Source organism: Exophiala oligosperma (genome assembly GCF_000835515.1).
Source record: "Exophiala oligosperma strain CBS 72588 unplaced genomic scaffold supercont1.11, whole genome shotgun sequence".
Lineage (NCBI taxonomy): Eukaryota > Fungi > Ascomycota > Eurotiomycetes > Chaetothyriales > Herpotrichiellaceae > Exophiala > Exophiala oligosperma.
In genome coordinates this window covers 759,835-779,784 of record NW_015622828.1, presented here as the reverse complement: position 1 = coordinate 779,784, position 19,950 = coordinate 759,835, and the positions used below count along the sequence as shown (strand labels likewise).

Genomic DNA, 19,950 nt, shown 5'->3' with positions numbered 1-19,950 from the left:
TACTCCGTAGCGGTAGAGGGGAAAGACCTGGCCGTATAAAACGAATGCTTACTAAGATACTTGCTGATCATAGATTCTCCGTAAATCGCAGCGAGACCGAGACACCAGGATTTCTTTGGAGAATCGAGGCCGGAGTATCTCTGTACAAATCAAAATTGACTGACCTGTGTATTTAGTCTCACCCTAGATTTCGGAGAAGATTCTGATTCTTCCACGCTTTCAGTCTCCCAACAAATGGCTGATGCCGCCGGGATTGAACGCCATGTTCGTCCCATACAACGGCGAGACACAACGTTTCAACGTTTGTGCATCAGACCAACGCAGACACAGTGCGAAGACGTTTCAACGCCGTAGACGCGAGAAGGCCATCAGATCGAAGGAGCGCCGCGATGCCGAGGAAGCCCTACTCATAAGAATTTCGCCGACGGAGTCTTCGCAGATAGCCAGCACCTCACCGGGCTCAAGTGAATTGCTCTCCACGACGGATGACGGAAATAATGATGATGACGCCGACGACAAACGTGACCAGGATACTACTGCAACTCCAGAACATACGCCACCTATTTCCCCCAGCACGACAAACCCTTCCACGACCGAGGACACGTCTGACCATGGCAATTACCAACCTCGGCAGGAAGATCATGATCTATCGGTCGCGCAATCCATCACGCACAAATTGAGAGCGATATCTCGGAGTGACATGACCTTTGGAGGGTTTCGAGTAGATCCATTCAGATCCTACCCCATCAAGTGGCGCGAATACTTCCCTGCAGTAACCGACTTTTGCAGGGTTGTTGTCGCTCCACGGCCAAACTACTTTCAGTTTGTGCTGAATAACGACGTCTTATTCGAAGCTCTAGTGGCCTACGGCTTATGTGTTATGCCCACCACGACGCCTCAGACTCAGATGGCCATGATGTACCACTATGGAAGCACCATGTCTAGGGTGAGCCATGTTCTCTCGTCGAGCTCGGAGCGGGCGGCCAGCGACGCTGTCATTCTGGCCATATGTAACCTTGCTGTTATTTGCGTAAGTGCAAATTCAATGTTGGGGCCTGAACCGGCATGCTGAGTCTCAATCTAGGCTTATCGTGGCGACGACCAACACTTTGAGACGCATCTGAAGGGTATCCGCCAGCTCATCGATTTGCGAGGTGGGGAAAACGCCTTCGAAGCGGAGGACTCCTGGGTCAAAACGGCATTGATAGCGTAAGTTGCTGGGACTTTTCGGTCCTCGTCGTACCTACCTACTGACATTGGTACTAGTATCGAGGCACTCGCTCTCGTTCGACCGCGCGAACGTACCAGAGCAATACCGGCCGAAACTTCCGAAGTTGAAGTTGAACCGAATCCAACCACACTGCATATCAGCTCCAGAGCACCAGTCTATCCGAAACACCCCTTCCCACCTGACCTCTGTGTCACCATCTCGAGGCTACAAGAAGGCTTCCGAGAAGTGGCCTTGACTGGTCAGATTTCAATCCAGTTGGTGAATAGGCTAGAGATTACTCGAAGCCAGGTGGTGCACCTGATGGCCACGGCGGCAGATGACGAGCGAGATAAAGACTGGCAGGTCTTGATGCGCGAGTCGAGCCCGCTCGAACGGATGGGATGGTTTGCAGTCATGGTTTTCCATCTTCGCAGTTCGACACATTTCGACAACTGTAGGAGCCTGGCCAAGGCGGTCTTGGAATGTGCCCAGCAAGGCTACAGTACCGTCGCTGAAAACGAATGGATCCTTTGGGGTGCGTGCCTGCTCATTGCGACACCTGATCCCGAAAAAGAGCTGATCCCGCAACGGGATGCCATCATTACATTGCTGAAGCAAAGGAAAGCACTGCTTTCGTACTCACGAATGAATGCCATTGCCAACAAGTTCTTGTGGAGCGAAGGTCTCAGTGGCAGTTTGAGGACAATTGTCGCACACAGACTGTCTAGCTAAAAGGCATGGTCGAGGAAGAAGACATTTCAGAAATCGAACCCCGTACCAAGCGAGAAAGTGTCGGTTTGGGTGGTTGTGGGAGGACCGAAGCGGGATTGTGGCACCCGAACACTCTCCACACGCCAAAAATGTTCGGCCGACGGGGCAGACACGCCGCAATCTGCCACCCACCGATATCGTCCGAAGGAATACGAAGCACTTTTTCGGCGCCGACGTGTATTATTATTTCTACCTGAGACAGCGCTCTTTTATATCCTCCTGGAGATTAGAGGCAAAGACTTCCATCAGAGATCAAAGATCGATTTGACTATACCGGCCCATCTAGCAGAACGTCGTATTCTATCGCAGAAAGGAACAAGAAATGTCGCCGAAAGGGCCATACAGGCTCGTCACAGTCAACACAGCTCCCGAACGGGCAAAGAGACTAGTTGGTCGTGTCATTGAAGATCTCAAGGATCAATATACCATTCAACACATTGCCAACTGTGAAAGTATGACGCTACCCCCAATCCTTGACTTGACCTGGAAGGACCCAAAAAAATGCATGTACGGACAAGGCTAACGCCCTAGTTTCGCAGCCATTGATGCTGTCGAACCAACTGTCAAAGAGATCAAACCAGATGTTCTGGTAAGTAGGCTCTTCCATGTGCACAGAGAAGCCTAGTAGCGGACACGAAGAACCTAGGACCGCGTCATGACATGACAATCAGGGTTCGCTGACTTTGAGATATAGTTCTGCGCTTCGATGTGGACGCCCGAGGAGAGCACACGTATCTTACAAATAGCCAAGGACAATGTACCGGGGATCAGGACGCATGCCATCCCTCAAGGCTTGCAGGTGGAAAAGGGACCTGACGCGGTCGTCGAGTATCTCAAGGAAAAGTTGCCCAGTATTCTGGACTAATCCTCGTCATTGTCATTCTTGCGTGATACACCTGTCAGATTACCTTAAAGGCTAGAACTTGGACTAGAACAACTCAATAAAGCTCACTATACCACCACAGCGTGGTCTTTGATCGTGAAATTCTGCACTCATCATCAGCGATGGCATCTGATGTAAATGCCCGCATGGTGATGGAGACAATGGCCAAAAAAGTAGCGCAGTGCCACTGATGAAATCTCAAGTTGACCAACATATCCGCGAACCTCATGACCAGCACTCAAAGACGCCAGCCTCGTTGAAATCGGAGAGTGACCCCTGTCGATGAATGCGTTATTCTCAACGCATCCTTTCTGCTGGTGAAGTAGGTTGAAGCAAACTATTCGAAAGCCCTTCCGACCTCGGCCAAAGATCTGTAGCTTCGTACAGTAAAAAAGGCTGGTTCGCTCGCTAAAAGAACTACCGATGGAGGGGGTTGTCGGTTCTTGAGCCGCTTCAACAAATAATGCCCCTCCAAAACACTCGTACTCGTACTCGTACACACACTGCCGAGTCACTTCGTACCCTATTACTCCGTACATATACTGTACACCCCTGACAAGGATGGCAGTGCCGCCCACCGTCCACCATGAAGCATGTCATCGACCGTCCCACAATCCCCGCCACTGCCGCGTGAGAAAACCGCGACTCGAGCGCAACCATTGGTCTCTCGTTCAGTCAAGCTTCTAAAGTCCCAGAACGTGCGGCAATAGATGTCGGCTTCAATTGTGGCTGGCTTCTACTCGCGTAAGATCTTACCCCCGGGGTTAAAGATATAACCAAAACAAACCACATCAAGCGATTATCATCTCATCACACAGCGTAGATAGAAACGGGGGCGCTGTAGTGGTATCTACGAAGACACCATCACCACCACCGCCGCCACCGCCGCCGCTATGGCCACAACCACCATGCATCCCAACGTACAATCATTAAAAATATGCATCGTGGGTGCGGGCATGGGAGGGCTCACATGTGCCCTCGCCCTGGCACGCGCCGGGTTCAACGACATCACCGTCTACGAAATGGCGTCGAACCTTGGGTTTGTAGGCGCCGGGATCCAGATGGCACCCAACATGGCTCGCATCCTCGACAGACTGGGGGTTTGGGACGCCATTTTCAAGGACGCCGTGGTCCTCAACGAGACCAGCATTCGCCAGGGATCTACGGACGCCGAATTAGGACACGTGGACTTGAAGTATATCAAACAGACTTACGGATACCCCCACACCGTGGGTCATAGAGCCACCTTGGCCGGCGAGCTGTACAACGGGTGCAAGGGAGAATCCGACAAGATCAAGTTCGTGTTCGGCACGACGTGTGAGAACATGAAGTTTGGGCCGCAACAACCATCATTCACCGCGGTCCCTCGAAACAGCAGCACGCCGCCCTACGAGGTGCGGTGCGACGTCCTCCTGGGCGCCGACGGGGTGAAATCAAACACTCGCGTGGCGATGCTGAGGGACCTCAAAGTCGACGAGGCCGAGGTCAAGGACACCGGTCAAGCGGCGTACCGGATCATGCTCACGAGGGAGCAGCTGTCGTCGGACCCGGAACTTCTCGCCTTGATCGACGCCGACAAGGTGATTCGATGGATCGGCGAGAAGAGACACATCATCGCTTACCCGGTATCATCGAAACAAATCTACAACATTTCGACGACTCAACCGGACGTCAACTTCGCCGCCGCCCCTTCGGCAACCTACACCACCAAGGGGTCAAAGAAGGCCATGCTCGACGTCTTTGGGGACTTTTGTCCCATGATCCACCGCATGCTGGACCTGGTGCCCGAGGGGGAAGTGTGCGAGTGGAAACTGAGAGTGCATGCCCCTTTGCCGACGTGGGTGGACGGGAGCGCGGCCCTCGTCGGCGACGCTTGTCATCCGACTTTACCTCACATGGCACAGGGTGCCGCTCAGGCCATCGAGGACGCCGCCGTCATCGCGGTCGTACTCGAGGCGCTTCCGGCGAGCCCCAAACCCGCCGATATCAACAAGGCCCTCAAAATTTATGAGACGGTCCGTAAAGAGCGCGCAGAGACTCTGGTGGAATTGGCCGCCGCGAGCGGGAGGGCTTTACATCTCGGTGAAGGTAAAGCCAAGGAAGAGAGGGACAAGCAATTCGCCGCGTTGAAGGAAGGCAAAGGTCCCGTGCCGGATAAATGGGCAGACGCCGATGTACAAAAGATGGTGTACGGTGTCGATTGCATGAAGATTGCCGCGTTTGCTGTCGAACAGGAATTCAAGGAGCCTTCGTTAGGTACTTCAAGTGTACCTACGTAGTATACTTTCTCTGGAAATCAAAACGTCAAGTACAGAGTAGAATATCGAGGTCATCAAGCAGGACTACTAGGTACTCATAGTGTTTGTCGTGTCACGTCTTCGTACAACTCTTCAAGTAGTGATGCGATTGTGGGATCCCCACACATCTCTCCCCGCCACCACCGGCCCGTAGTCTTTCTTGACACGAAAAAAAAAAATTCCCCACGGGTTCCTAGAACTGCCACAACAAAACACAGTAGGTAGGTACAGTAGGTACAGGACTTTTCGTGGAGACTTCAAATGTCCACTAGTACAAGGCAAATTGAAATCACTGTTTCTGAGCCAAAGATATCTTTCCCTGATCATCATAAACAATCTCTCTCATCTTGACGGACCTGAGGTGGTTGACACCTTTACTCAACTCGCAGTCGTGGTAGAAGAGGTACCATTTTCCCTTGTACTGGACGATACTGTGGTGGGTCGTCCAACCGACCACAGGTTCCAAGATGCGTCCGGAGTAGGTGAAGGGACCGTAAGGTGAGTCACCGATGGCGTACGCGAGAAAATGAGTGTCACCCGTCGAGTAACTAAAGTAATACTTCCCATTGTACTTGTGCATCCAGGGTGCCTCGAAGAATCGGCGGTCATGGTCGTCGGCCATCAAAGGTTTGCCGGTTTGTTCATCGAGGACTTGAATCTGTCGGACCTCTTCGGCGAAACTGTGCATGTCTTCGGACAATCTCGCGACCCGGCAGGAGAGTGCTGGTACGTCCGCCCCCGTGGGTTCTTGGGGTCCGGACTTGCTCGGGTCAAAGGTCTGATTGTCCTTCCAACACTGTAGTTGACCGCCCCAGATACCACCGAAATACAGATACGCCCGGTTGTCGTCATCGACGAAACTGGCAGGATCGATACTGTAGCTCCCCGGGATCGGTTCTGGGTCCGGCTTGAAGGGGCCACTGGGTTTGTCGGACTCGGCAACACCGATTCGAAAGATTCCTTGCTTGTCACGAGCAGGGAAATACAAATAGTATTTGCCGTTTTTGCTGGCGGCGTCGGGAGCCCAGAGTTGTTTGGAAACCCATGGGACATCTTCCGTCTTGAGCACGACACCGTGGTCGGTCACGGGTCCGTTGAACTCGGTCAAGGACAAGACGTGGTAGTCTGCCATGTCGTATTGGTCGCCATTGTCGTTGAATTTGATGTCCGTTTCCCGGTCCTTGACGTAGAAAACAAACAGTTAGAAATGGCACCGAAGTTGAGCCAAAAGACTTGTTGACATCATCTTCTGGCCCTCCTAGATAAAGTATTGTCAAGGAGAAAAGAAATTGGACAACTCACATGAGATGGATAGACGTATATCTTGTCTTCGAATACATGTGCAGATGGGTCCGCAGTGTAGATGTGGGTCACTAACGGATTCGATGCCATGTCTTGCAAGATATTGTGATGGATACAGGCTGGATGGAAATCTGTGAGTGTTTAAGGGATTGATTCTACAATTTCGAAATTAGAATCGTTGAACTTGAAAATAAAATGGCAAAGCAAAAGAGAAATGGTTCCTCCGTTTTAAATATTGCAGTTCATTTGCCCTCCATTTGTACGAAGTAGCGTCGAGGGTATTTCTATTTAGCCAGATTTAACCGGGGAACCAGAGGGGCCAGACTTGGGCACTTTGTTCATCGCTGGATGCTTGATTTACACGGGGAAAGACGTAGAGATACAACTTGCAGAGGTCTATTTAGCCTTACGATCATTTTACGATCATTTTTTGAACCTGCCGTTGTGATTGTGTCATCCCACAGTATCATAATCACCGTCGACCAAGATAACGACGAGGACGAGACCTATCGACCACAAGATTGATGGTCCTTACTCATCGACCATATTCGGAGTCGACGCCGCTTTTTCGTACGTGAAGGAACGAAGCGTCTTGCGAATTTTGTCCAATTTTGAGCACGAAGGTGAGATAGATAAGGGGGGTCTGTCATATACCAATATATCAGGAAGAGGATGGTGATTAACTACAGTACAGTCTGCAGCGGAACTCGAGCGTTTAAGCGACATCGGCTGCTTCTGGGCGGGTTCGAGGCGCCAAGGACGAATCAGTGGGCGAGTCATTGGGTGTTCTAGGCGTAATTAGGCAGGTCTAAGCATTTCGTCTCAATGGCTTTACAGTATGATAACTTGATGCCTATGTCGACTGGATTCTACTGTTCGTTACCCAAAGGCTCACGAGGTGTACAGCCCTGCATTCGTAAACCTGTAGGTGGGCAGAAGTGTCTGAGATCAGCTCAGAACTAAGGATCGACTATTTACAAGCCCAACGGTACAATGAAGAAAGTGTTCAAGAATGCTCGCATTTTCACCAGCAGTCCTGCCACCGCTGACCATCTCAAGCACTCTTGCATGGTTACACAAGACGATGTGATCGTACACGTCGGTTTGGACTCTGACGCTCCAGTAGCATCTGCCGAGAAAGATGGCGCCGAAGTTCTCGACATGAACCAACGTACATTGGCTCCGGGCTTCGTCGACGGGCACATGCATTTGTTGATGTTTGGGTCGTCATTGGGGAAAATCAGCCTCGATCACTGCAAAAGCCTCGAGGACATTCAAGTCACAATCAGGGACGCAGCGAAGCGAGACACCACCAAGCCCCGAATTCTATGCCAGGAATGGATGCACTTCATGACCGACTCAAAGGCGCTGGCAAGTGACCTGGACGGACTGGACGAGCTCAATCGACCGATCTTCATCGATTCCAAGGACCTACACTCGACGTGGTGCAATTCGGCAGCGTTGACTGAGATGGGCGTCAAGGACATGCCTGATCCGCCGGGCGGGCAAATCCACCGTGACGACCAGGGGAATGCCACGGGATTACTCAGTGAGGCTGCAGCGGTCACCATCGTGTGGCCTCACCTTGCCAAGGTGGCCTCGATGGAGGAGAAGAAATCGTCAATCAGGCAGGCTATCAAGACGTACAATGCGGCCGGGTACACGGGCATGGTGGAGATGGCCATGGACGAGAATGCGTGGGAAGCCTTGCTCGAACTCAAGTCACAAGAGGAACTGACGATACGCCTGGCCATGCATTGGTTGATATACCCGTCGAAAACCAACGAGGAGAGTCTCCGTCAGGTCGATAGAGCGATCGAATTGTGGAAGCAGTACAACCTAGACACTTCGCCTGATTTCCGAATCGCTGGTATCAAGGTGATCGGTGACGGTGTGATTGACGCCTGTACCGCTGCGTTGTTGCAACCTTACTCCTCCAACGGGGTCAGTTGCGAGCCACTTTGGAACGCCGAACACCTCAAAGCCGTCGTTCAAAAGGCAGACGCCGCGGGAATGCAGTGCGCACTGCATGCCATTGGAGATGCGACGATCAAAATGGCCATCGACGTGCTCGAGACGGTCGCGTCCAGTGGTCGAAGGCATCGCATTGAGCATCTCGAGCTCACCTCGCCCGGAGACGCCAAAAGACTTCAAGAGGCCGGCATCACCGCTTCCATTCAGGCGGTCCATGCCGACCCTTCGATACTGCGGGAGTGGAACAATTTGCTGGGAGAAGAAAGAAGAGGCCGGGCGTTTGCGTATCGAGAATTCCTGGACGAGAGGGTTCACCTGGCGCTAGGTACGGATGCTCCTACCGCCCCGAATCTACCTTTCCCAAACATATATACTGCGACTACCAGACGATCAGCCAGAGAACCAGCCTATGACGAAGTAGTCAACAAGCATTTTGCCCTGCCGTTACTGAACGCATTCGCTGCGGCTACACATGGAGCGGCGTATTCGTGCTTCATGGACAGCATCACAGGCACACTCGAAGCTGGGAAGAAGGCAGATTTCATTGTTCTCGATATGAAATGGTCACCAGACGACTTGTTGCAGGCGAAAGTGCTGCAAACGTGGTTCGGTGGGAAAAAGGTTGCATCTTCATAAGCTATCTCTTGTTTCTGATGAGAGATGATGACATACACTGTGAAAAATGATAAACGAAATGTCAAAACTATTGCTCAATTATCGTGTTTAGGCCCTTCCAGTCAACCTCCATCATTCAAGACGAGGATGAAGACACACCCCTCACCTTTTCATCAGTGTTGTCTGCAAGTCCTCCTGCACCGTCTTTCGCATCTTGAGCTCTTTCTTTGGACGCAGTCATTGCGTCCTTACTGTGCTCCTCCACCGTTCTCGGTACGTCAGCATCGATGTCCTTTGAATTGTCTGTGGCTACTTGTAATCTCTCCTTTTGAGCCTCGAGAGCTCCTGTTGATGCCTACTTAGTCTTTTGTAGATTGCGCACGGTCTCACGTGTCCTCACCGTTACTCGTAGTCTCGCTCGACTTGTTTCTCGAGAACATGCTTCCTACCTTTCCGGCGCCGGCGCCCAGAGCTCCTCCGGCAAATTGTATTGTGCTTCCAAGGCCGTCACCGACTCCCTGAGCAGTCCCTAGGCATCTTTAGAGCCTTATCCCAAGCATAGTAGATGTTATGGCTTGCCTGTTACGCCCTCACCAAGTGTTCCGACAGTGTTGCCAACGGTATCAACCACTCCTTTGACCCCGCCGCCGACTGTACCACCGAGGGCTTGGACAGCGCTTTGTGTGTTCGAGGAAATTCCCTTGGCTTGGTTTTGAGGAATTTTGCCTGCAACGGCAGTCCTGCAACGTTATGACAGTCAGCGTGGTCGTCCACATCCTTGCCATGGACTCACTGTGTTTGTTCTGAAAGTTTATTGGCTTTTGGGTCACCCGGAAAAATGTCTAGATCAACCACTCGGTTCTCTGCTACTTTGACCATAGTGAGCTGGCGGGGGTTGACAAGTAAATCACCTCCGGGGTTCAATCGCAAGCGAAAAGCATGGGACAATCCATCATGTCGTGTCTTGCCTATCTTTATGACCAAGACGTGACGTAAAGCATGATGAGTCCGGTCATGACGATATCTTCACAGCAACGAGGCGAGGGGGAGACGAGATAGACAGGGATCACGGCTTGAAAGAGAAGTCATTGGTGTCACCATGCATGCATGAGTGAATTGCGGGATGCGGAGGTGATGGAGGGACAAGTCTCGCCAGACCTTCCTATGAGGTCTACTATCGCTATACCTTCCTGCAAAGATCTGCTCGTTCTCGTATTCTTCTAGCGATGACTTTCCTTCCTTGATCCAACATTCCGTACTCAGACACCTTTAATGAACAGGTTGTACTCTCGTCTTCTCTTGTTCGACCTGCGCCTCCGACATGAAAGGTGCAGCAAAACCATATGTCTTGTATCCTTGCGAATAGTCCTTACCCTCGACCCGCTCTGCAAATGTTGGTCAGCCAAGAGAATCAATGCACAGTAATCAACTTACCATTATCAGGAGGAAAGTTCTCCCGTCTATGTCTGTAATATTCCTGTCTGAGGTTCTCCCCGTCACTCTTCCCATGGTAGGTCGCATAGATCATACTTCTACTGGTGTTGGTTTGATTGGGTCCACTCCGGTGAGCAAGATGACTGCCGAATAACAGGACATCACCTGGATGCAGAGGGACTTTTGTCCACTCGTGGCTATCTTGCCATGCTTGAGAGATGGCGCCACCATGCGACAGCTCGACGTCCATTTTATGTGATCCCGGAACAACCTCAATACAGCCGTTCTCTGGTGTCGCTTCACCAACAGAAAAGTTTGCAGTCAAATGCTCAATCTTGCCGATGTGGTCGTATGCGGGAGCGTCGAGATGTGCAGCGAACCCATTTCCGAACGGCAGCTTGTAATTGATCTTGTCCTTGAACAAGAGCATATCCTGCACGGGAGATTGTCAGTGTCTTTTTGTTTATCTCCATCCACACGGTGACGGCGCACTGCTCATGCGGATTCTGCGGTTAGTAGATTAACTTACATCTCCAGAAATACTCTTCAATATCTGGGCAATCGCATCGCCACACAACAACTCTTTGAACTCGGGATGATAATCGACAAAGTTCTCCGTCCTCATCAGTTGTCTTTCTCCACTGACGTTCACCTCATGATAAGGCATCCATTTCCCCTTTGCAGCCGGCCATTCTTTGACCTGTTCCGTCCACTGCTGCAAGTCCTTCGGATCGACAAGACAGTGTTCCTCTGCTCGGAGCAACAAATATCCGTCGCGATGGTATTGCTCAATAAGAGCCGGAGTCGGCACGAACGAATTCATGTCGACCACTTGCCAAGAAATCTGGATGGTATGAGTGTATAGAATGGCTTGTACCTGACAAAAGACTCTAGCCCGATTGATATCTACCTTAAGTGGGTAGATAACATCTATCACTTGTCGCGATCACCATCATAGCGTGTCTCACGCCGCTTCCTCTCTGTGGTTTATGTAGAACCAACCGACTGACGTCCCCTAAACCATCGGGCTTCGTGCCGCAACCACACGTGACCCCGCAACGTTCACCCATTGGACAATCCCTCGAAACCACCACATCGATATTCGTGCCGATATCAACCATGCCATCGGCTCACGTCCGACCAGGCAGTCCTCCAAGGTGACACCCGTTCTTGTATGTTGTCAACCCCGGTGGAGTATGAAACTGGAAGAGGCCACAATGGGCTTCCCTGCGAAAGATTGTCACGACTCGAGCTCGAACCCACCTGAATGTAGTTTTGTGCAACACTGTCCGACTTTCTCGGCTCACAATCCGCTTCACACGCCCCAGGCAGACATTAGAAACAACGAGGACTCAGAGTAAACAGTCACATCGATCAGAATATAATAGCTGTATATATTCGAGTGTACACCCGTTTGATTCTCTGATCTTTACATCTCTCTAACTTCATTCAACATATACACCAACACTACACACATAGCAGTGCACGACCAATACCTTCAACCGAATACTAAGTACCGTATTGTGAAAATGCTATCTTCAATCGAAAGTCATGCCGAGTCCACGATCCAACACCTCTTCAACTTCATCACCGCTCAAGGCCACACGGACTACATAGGCGAAGCGGTCTCACAACTCGAACACTCCCTTCAATCCGCCCAACTGGCCGTCGAGGCCGGGGCGGACAATGAAACCGTCCTTGGGGCCTTGCTTCACGACATAGGCCGCTTCATCCCAGCCGCCGACAAGATGCCGGCCATGATCGCCCCCAACGGCACCTACGTCGGCCGCTCGTCCCACGAGGTCCTGGGTGAAAAGTATCTCCGCTCCCTCGGGTTCAGCGACAAGATCTGCCAGTTGGTCGGCGCGCACGTCATGGCGAAAAGGTACCTGACCGCCGTGGACAAACAGTATTACGACGGGTTGAGTCAGTCGAGTAAGACGACGTTGAAGTTTCAGGTGAGCCTAGAATTCATTGATTTTGTGTTTTCGATATGTTGCCTTACAGCGTGATACAGCCGTAGCAAAATGCTCCAATTTGATAGGGTGAACTAACCATCACGGCTTGTATCAGGGCGGTACGTTCACCGAGGAGCAAGTCCGCGAAGCCGAAAAAGATCCTCTTCTCATGGCCAAACTCGCCGTTCGGAGATGGGACGATATGGCCAAGGTTCCTAACCAAGAGACTCTGCCACTACAGTACTATGAACAAATGGCTACCAAAAGCTTACTCGGTACGGGCTACCCAGACCTTGCTACTCCCAAAAGTCGCATGCTTCGTGTACTCTGAGAAAATACTGACTAACAATAACCATGGCTTAGAATCACGAAATGCATTCGAACTTCATGGTCGAACGTATAAACTCCCCACACGACCGACAGTAGCGATATGCATCGACGGTTTCGACCCGGAATATCTGTCACAGGGCGTTTCCGATGGAATCATCCCCAACATGGCGGCGATGGTGAAGTCCGGATTCTCGACAATCGCAAATTGTACCATGCCATCATTCACCAACCCGAACAATGTCTCCATCATTACCGGTGCACCTACTTCCAAGCACGGCATTGCCGGCAACTTCTTTCTAGACCAGGTCACCCGTGAAGAGCACATGGTCCTGGATGATTCCCTGCTCCGTGGATCGACGATCCTCGAGCAAATGTCGAATCGTGGCGTGCGTGTTGCGGCAGTCACGGCCAAGGACAAATTGAGAGCAATCATCAACCACGGCCTGGACTTTCAGAACGCCGGAGCGGTGTGCTTCTCTGCACAGTACGCCGACAAGTGCGACAAAGAAGCCAACGGCATTGAGGATGTTGAGAAGTGGCTTGGTCGACCCACGCCAACTCAATATTCCGGCGACTTGTCCCTCTTTGTGCTCGAAGCAGGAATTAAGCTTCTCGAGGAGGACAAGGCCGATCTGTTCTATCTGACGTTGTCGGATTACGTGCAACACAAATACGCTCCTGGAAGTAAAGAGGCCAACGAATTCATGTCCGGAATCGATCGATGTATCGGTAGACTGATCGAACTCGGCGCCGTGGTGGCGGTGACGGGTGATCATGGCATGAGCGACAAGTGTAACGAGGATGGCACTCCCAATGTCTTGTTCTTGGAAACCGAGCTGAACAACAAATTCGGCAAGGACTTTGCCAGAGTCATTTGTCCCATCACCGACCCCTTTGTGAAACATCACGGCGCGCTCGGATCCTTCGTGCGGGTGCATTTGAATCCGAAAGCAACTGTGCCAATTGAGGAAGTCCTTGAATTCACCAGGACCTTCTCGCAGGTCATGGTTGCCCTCGACGGCAAGGCGGCAGCCGATCAATTTGAGATGCCCCTGGATCGTGAAGGCGACATGGTCGTTGTTTCGGTGAAGAATGCCGTGATTGGCAGCCGGCAGGAGGAGCACGACTTTGCAAACCTCAAAGGTCATCGACTCCGATCGCACGGCGGCCTTTCTGAGCAACAAATTCCCCTGCTGAGGTCTTTGCCAACCAAGGACCAGACTGGTGATCGACAGTGGCACAACTACGACATCTTCGACGTCCTTCTGAACTACTGAGCTGTTTGCAAAGCTCAATGTGTCTGCATTGCGTTCAAGTCTAGATCGAAGTTGAATTCAGCGCCAGGAGAGTACAAAAAGTCGTAATTCTCAAGAAACATCGCGTCCGTTGGACTCAACCATTGGGTGTCTGGATCGAAGGAAACGGAGGGGCCGGAAGGAACCACAGGCTGTGCTGAAACATCTCCTTCTGGTATAGGAGGCCGGTGTGAGAAGCGCTCCAGAAGCTTTTGCATGCTGCTCGCGATACTGGTCAACAAATGGCGAGGGTGCATGCTTGCTGTAATGTTCTTTAGCACTTTTACCAGGCTGTCCAGGGTCTCCATGATGGGTTCTTTGTCGATTCTGAGACTCAGGGGGTTTTTGATGGTGACTTTTAATAGGAAAACAAATGCAAATGCGATCATGGTGTCGAAATAGGCAGGCAGTCCTTGGAGGTAGGACTGTATTTCCTGATCTGCGACGATCACGGCCAGGATTGATGTTGCAGAATGAATGGCCATGTTTGCAAACTCTTCCAGGTCCGAGTCAAGTTGGACTTGTTCGTCGTTGGGAGAAGGGGCCCGCCGGAACACGTGGGAACAGAGATATAGTTTTGCAAAGTGATAATGTAAACCCACTCCTTTCCGTGGATAGTTCCCGACCGAAGAGTTGTAGCCAAACCGTTCCTGCCAGTCCGCTCTCCACGTGTCCAAGGCGATACTCAGTCTGCGAATGTGAGGGGTCAATTGCTCGGACAAGTGAGCTTCCGGGTCAAGACTGAACTGGTCAAAGACGCGAGTGGTGATGGTCCAGACTTCGACCTGGCTGACAAGTCGAGAGTCTTCCTCGGTGGCAAATTCGGATTTGAGAAATTCGCTGGGCGGAGTGACAGAGCTGAAGTCGCGGGTCAATGGTGGCCTCCCGTACGTGATCGAGAAGTGATGATCGCAAACAAAGACGAGGTAGTAAAGGCGGGTGCGGAGGTAGCAAGCCTTTTTCTCATGCGGCGCTTTGGGTATACATCGGTGTAGGTTCAGTTCTCCAGCAAGACGGGCGGCTGTACCATGATCGCATCAATCAGTCAGCAAAAGCCATACGGTAAGGGCATGTGCCAGGTGAAGCGGGAGGGTGGGGGATGACTGTCGCCTACCTGTGCCAACCAACGTCCACGAGATGTCACTCAACCAAAAAGCACCGATGCAGAGAGCCCTCACGTCATCATGGTTGTTCCTCTTGGAGAACATCCTCGTCGAAGCCAAATTGACAAAGTGTTGGTAGCATGCTTGATAGTGCGAGGAGGGCGTATGAAGAGCTCCGACTGCACAGATTGCGGCAGTGAGAAGAGGTGAGCTCTTCCTGACACTCGACAATGAGTCATGCTCGTCCAAAATTCTGTAAAGGAAATGATCCAGGCGTTGATAGTATAGCGTAAAGAAGGACTCGGCATCGACCATGCTGATGACCCCGCAATCTATGATGTCGAAATCACCAGCCATTTGGCTCCGGAAGGCACTCGGCGAAGCGTCAGAAACCTCAGAGACCACCGACGCGGGAACGACCCCGGGGCCTCTGTTCAAGTCCATCACAACTTCCCAGCCTTGCTCGTTTTGTTGCTTCTCCTGTGGATGGTGATGCTGTGTCGGGGCTGCCATGACTCCTCCCGAAGTTGTTGACTGGATTTGAGCCGGGGTATTGTTTTCCTGAGGACTAACGTACGTCGAACTGGTCGACCCAGAAACATTGCATTGTCGGTTGAGTCTGCCGATGTTGTCCTCCAGTTGTCGTAGCTTCTGCTCGATGTTGGCCTTCCAGCTTTTGGAACGTAAATGTCAGTTTGGGATCGAATTGTCCCCAAGAAAGTGTTTCACTTACGCCACGTCGCCCTCCAAGAGCATCTGTAGGCTTCGATTCACCACGCAAGACAATCCTCTCTTCCTACATCGCGTACACGGCGGTGTCCCGTCTGTCATGTGACATTTGATTTTCTGTTTCCGGCAGGCCACACAGGCAGTGATTTTCCGGCTGATATCGATGGGTTTTCGATCACCAAAGGACTCCCGCAAAGCCTGTGCGGCGGACGAGCCGACCTCTATGTCGGCATCCATTGCGATCCGGAGGACAGACCTAGATGTAAGCGCACGAGAAGGTGATGACAGCCATGGTCTCTATGAAAGATGGAATGGCTTCGGAGTTACTCGTGGCGTCGGATTGATGTGATCGTGATAATGTCGGTCGTGGGATTCTGGCCAATCACCAGCAATAATTCCTGCCATCCACGTGCGAATGACCCGATGCCGATTGGCTCAACGGAACAATTATTTTCCCTGTCTCAGATACACGAAACAAAATCCAGCCACCAACAAGACTCTGTGCACCATCTCTGTTCTCGCTTGATCCATTTCTTTCCCTGCCTAGACATCGCTCGAGCTCCGATATGGAGAATGGCTGTCAGACGAGGCCACCATGTCTGGCCTGCGGGCTTCATGCCGCAGAAAAAAGACGTCTCGATTTCTCACGTTCTACCTTCCATCATCTCAATGGTCTCGCCTAGTCGACAACTCATGCACGTGTTGGGCCTCGAAAGCTCCATTCGTTTTGGTCTCTCCGTGTTCACATATCAGTTCATCTTCCATCTCGATATATCATCATGCCGCGACGGGGCTTGGCCCGAGGTCGAACAAGGCTGAATGAGCCCCCTGTATGATCAGGAGTTTGGTATATCTAGAGCCAGTCGAGCCTGAGAAAGTTCAATTTCGACACGGCACTTCAGCAGAGTCGAAGTCGAGTCCAGCCATCATCTCCTGCAGACAACAAACCACACAGTCCGTTGCTTGACATAGTGCACCTCAGATCACCGGCACCATGCGTACTTCATCGTACTTCTCCAATATCAAGTTCTTGATCGTTGCTGGTGTTGGCCTTTTTGGTGATGGGTACTTGAACATTAGCATTGGACTTGGTGAGACTTCCATCGCCTCTATAGCAGATATTTTTCTAACCCACCCTAGTCGTCCCAATGATAGGCTACCTCTACTTCGATGACAAGAAGAACACGATCCCCACCATATCTGGGGATCTCATCAAGTCTGGCCTCGCCATCGGCATGGTCTGTGGTCAAGTCGGCTTTGGGATCTTTGGTGACGCTCTGGGCCGCCACAGGATCTATGGAAAAGAACTCATGTTCACAATCTTTGGTACTCTGATGGTCATTCTCATGCCATGGGGGCACATTTCTCACCAAAGCGTACTTGCGTGGATGACTGTTTTCCGTATCGTCACCGGATTCGGTATCGGAGGAGGTAAGATCCTCGTCGTTGGCGAAACGGCTAAAAAGAAGGCAGCTGGCTGATGAGCGTTCCCAGATTATCCAATGACCTCTTCCCTCTCTGCCGAACACACTCCCATGGGCTCCCGTGCGAAACTCGTGGCGACAATCTTTTCCTCCATCGGTCTCGGAAGTATGACTTCAAGCATCGTCTACCTGGTGCTCCTGGCTGCGTTCAAGTCTTCTGTCAACGACAATATTCACCACCTTCAATGGGTCTGGCGATTGCTCTTCGGCATTGGCCTCATACCTCTCATCTGCACTTTATACTTTCGCTTGACGATGCCTGAAAGCAAGCCGTATGAAAAATGTATGTCACAAATCTAACCTGCGTGCTGGGAATGTCCAGTTGCTGATGATCCTATAGATGTTGCTACAGAGACATCTCTGAAACATAATGGCCAGCGTGGTCTTCATCAGCAATGGCGAGATTTCAGAGTTTACTTTTCCGAATGGAAACACGCCAAAGTGTTGTTTGGTGTCAGCGCAGCTTGGTTCCTCTTGTGAGTTTTTCTTTTCCCGAAGAGCATCAGATATATTTATGTATTGACTTTTTGGTAGTGACATTGCATTCTACGGTATCAACCTAAACCAATCTATTGTACTGTCAAAGATTGGTTATGGTAAAGCCGACACGCCGTGGGGTACTCTGTGGAACACGGCCGTCGGTAACATTATCGTCTCTTCTGCTGTAAGTACCCTAGTCTCCACTTCCACACATCGGTACATGTACGTTTCCAGCTGACAAGCCCGGTCGTCAAGGGGTACCTTCCCGGATTCTACATTGGCATCTTCCTCCCCGACCTAGTCGGGAGAGTAAGTCAACAATTCTGGTGCAGTGTGGGAGTCGTCATTCTCTACGCCATCTGGGCGGGGGTATCCCACCACACTTCTACCGGCGGGCTCGTCACCATTTTTACTCTCTCTCAGCTTGTTCTTAACATGGGCCCCAACGTGTCAACCTTTTTGTTGCCTGTCGAGGTTTTTCCCACCCGCGTCCGGGGTACCGCTCATGGTATCGCCGCTGCGTCAGGAAAGGTCGGGGCCATCGTCACATCTTTCGCGTTTGGTTCATTGACGGACGCCATCGGTCTTCCCGGTGTCTTGGGTTTCCTCGCCGGCATCATGGCCTTGTGTGCAGCCGTGACCTTGTTGATTCCAGAAACCAAAGGTCGTTCGATCGACGAAATCGAACGTGGAATCCTATACGGGGAGGATGATAAGAGCGGGCAAACCACAAGCTCCTCCGACTCTTCTCCCGAGTTGGAAGGACGCGACCAAGTCTTTTCCAAATCTGCAGAAGCATGAGGACGACCTGTGACTGGCCAAGTAAAGCGCTTTCGACTGAGGTGGGAGGATGGTGGAGGTATCATGCCCTCTTACGAATTAGATGGGGACGTCATTCTTTTTGGACATCAGTGTCGAATATTGATTTGGATAATACGCGTTCTAGGGTTGTTATCTTTTGCCGGGGAAAAAGAGCCATCCAAGTAACCGGCAATGCTTCTCCGGCTCAAAATCCAAAGATTTAGGACCGAGACAAAATTTCGATTCTATTTTATCCTTTTCAGTCCTTGACCTACCATTTGAAACGAATGTGAAATTGATTAACTTTAATCAAAGAACATTACACTAAAAAGCACCGTTGTAAAGTAATATAGTGTCCCTCGAACCGAAACCCAATAATGTCATCCATATCCTGAGACTTGTGTGTCCTGAGGCCTGTACCTCGCGTAATCTTTCTCCAGTGTTCTTTTTCTTCTCCTTTACGGGTAAATCTCTTATTGCGGGTTTCATCCATGATCCGGTCCAAGTCACTTTACATGATCTCAATGAGTCAGGGGCCGGCGATGGTGACCTTGGCCACATCCTCGGCACTGGTAAAGGGGCCAGAGCTGTTCGTCAACGCGGCAATGGTCAAACCGTTGAGCAGGTTCTCGGTATAGGGAAAGAAGGCTTCGAACGTGGCCATGCCATTGGAGACTTGGGCGTTCTCGACCTTCTCGACGATGGGGACGTTTTGGCTGTTGATGTAGACGAGGCTCAAGCCGGCAGGAGGGCTTGACTTGTCGACGGGGACGCTGAACGAGAGGGTCTGGTCCTTGGGTTCGATGGGGCTGGTGTTGACGGTCAGGGGCAGGAAGATGGGGAGGTCGATCTGGTTCTCGTTGGGGCAGGTGCCGGGGACGACGACGGCCTGGTTGAGGACGCTGAAGGCGAACTCGCGGCTCGAGCGGGTCAGGAAGGGCAGCTCGCTCGGGGTGAGGCCGGCGAAGAAGCGGAAGAATCCCGTCTGTTCGCCCTCTTGGCCGATGACGGACCCGATCACCGGCACGACGCCGTCGTCGTTGTTCTGGGCCAGGTGCAGCTGGACGTCCTGGAGGGTGCCCAGGACGACATCAGTAAAGGTCTTGGCGAAGGCGAGGGCGTCGTCGAGCGTGGCCGAGGGGAACTTGTACTGGCACGGCTGGATGGGGTCGGCGCCGTTGGCCATGAGGATCTTGTTGGCGTTGTCGGCGTGCAGCTCCTCCTGGGCCTGGATGGCCGTGATGGCGTTGATGACGAGCTGACGCGTGTTGTGGTCGTCGATGG

General features: G+C 51.6%; 7 protein-coding genes across 7 annotated transcripts; 5 read left to right on the top strand and 2 right to left on the bottom strand.

The window, feature by feature from the left end:
• Window positions 1-166: 166 nt before the first annotated feature.
• On the top strand, window positions 167-1,942 carry PV06_09980 (uncharacterized protein; the record flags this gene model as incomplete). Its single annotated transcript, XM_016411466.1, has 3 exons — window positions 167-1,030; window positions 1,085-1,209; window positions 1,267-1,942. Exons 1-3 carry the CDS (start codon window positions 242-244, stop codon window positions 1,940-1,942), a joined length of 1,590 nt encoding a protein of 529 aa, XP_016258220.1. The 5' UTR covers window positions 167-241.
• A 361-nt stretch (window positions 1,943-2,303) lies between these two features.
• Window positions 2,304-2,846, top strand: PV06_09979 (uncharacterized protein; the record flags this gene model as incomplete). The annotated part of the gene is made up of 3 exons (XM_016411465.1): window positions 2,304-2,433; window positions 2,521-2,570; window positions 2,676-2,846. 3 exons carry the CDS (start codon window positions 2,304-2,306, stop codon window positions 2,844-2,846), a joined length of 351 nt encoding a protein of 116 aa, XP_016258219.1.
• Window positions 2,847-7,456: 4,610 nt separating this feature from the next.
• Window positions 7,457-9,073, top strand: PV06_09978 (uncharacterized protein; the record flags this gene model as incomplete). Its single annotated transcript, XM_016411464.1, has 1 exon — window positions 7,457-9,073. The coding sequence occupies one exon, from the start codon at window positions 7,457-7,459 to the stop codon at window positions 9,071-9,073; it is 1,617 nt and encodes a 538-aa protein (XP_016258218.1).
• PV06_09977 (uncharacterized protein) lies at window positions 9,044-10,140 on the bottom strand. The gene is made up of 4 exons (XM_016411463.1): window positions 9,846-10,140; window positions 9,632-9,792; window positions 9,453-9,581; window positions 9,044-9,397 (listed from the first exon to the last, which is right to left on the bottom strand). The coding sequence occupies exons 1-4, from the start codon at window positions 9,929-9,931 to the stop codon at window positions 9,189-9,191; spliced, it is 585 nt and encodes a 194-aa protein (XP_016258217.1). The 5' UTR covers window positions 9,932-10,140; the 3' UTR covers window positions 9,044-9,188.
• Window positions 10,141-12,015: 1,875 nt separating this feature from the next.
• Window positions 12,016-14,051, top strand: PV06_09976 (phosphonoacetate hydrolase; the record flags this gene model as incomplete). Its single annotated transcript, XM_016411462.1, has 3 exons — window positions 12,016-12,444; window positions 12,560-12,719; window positions 12,808-14,051. The coding sequence occupies 3 exons, from the start codon at window positions 12,016-12,018 to the stop codon at window positions 14,049-14,051; spliced, it is 1,833 nt and encodes a 610-aa protein (XP_016258216.1).
• Window positions 13,919-16,184, bottom strand: PV06_09975 (uncharacterized protein). The gene is made up of 3 exons (XM_016411461.1): window positions 15,906-16,184; window positions 15,184-15,845; window positions 13,919-15,090 (listed from the first exon to the last, which is right to left on the bottom strand). Exons 1-3 carry the CDS (start codon window positions 16,136-16,138, stop codon window positions 14,066-14,068), a joined length of 1,920 nt encoding a protein of 639 aa, XP_016258215.1. The 5' UTR covers window positions 16,139-16,184; the 3' UTR covers window positions 13,919-14,065.
• A 711-nt stretch (window positions 16,185-16,895) lies between these two features.
• On the top strand, window positions 16,896-18,666 carry PV06_09974 (uncharacterized protein; the record flags this gene model as incomplete). The annotated part of the gene is made up of 6 exons (XM_016411460.1): window positions 16,896-16,992; window positions 17,042-17,332; window positions 17,396-17,668; window positions 17,708-17,861; window positions 17,920-18,049; window positions 18,121-18,666. The coding sequence occupies 6 exons, from the start codon at window positions 16,896-16,898 to the stop codon at window positions 18,664-18,666; spliced, it is 1,491 nt and encodes a 496-aa protein (XP_016258214.1).
• Between the last annotated feature and the right edge of the window lie 1,284 nt (window positions 18,667-19,950).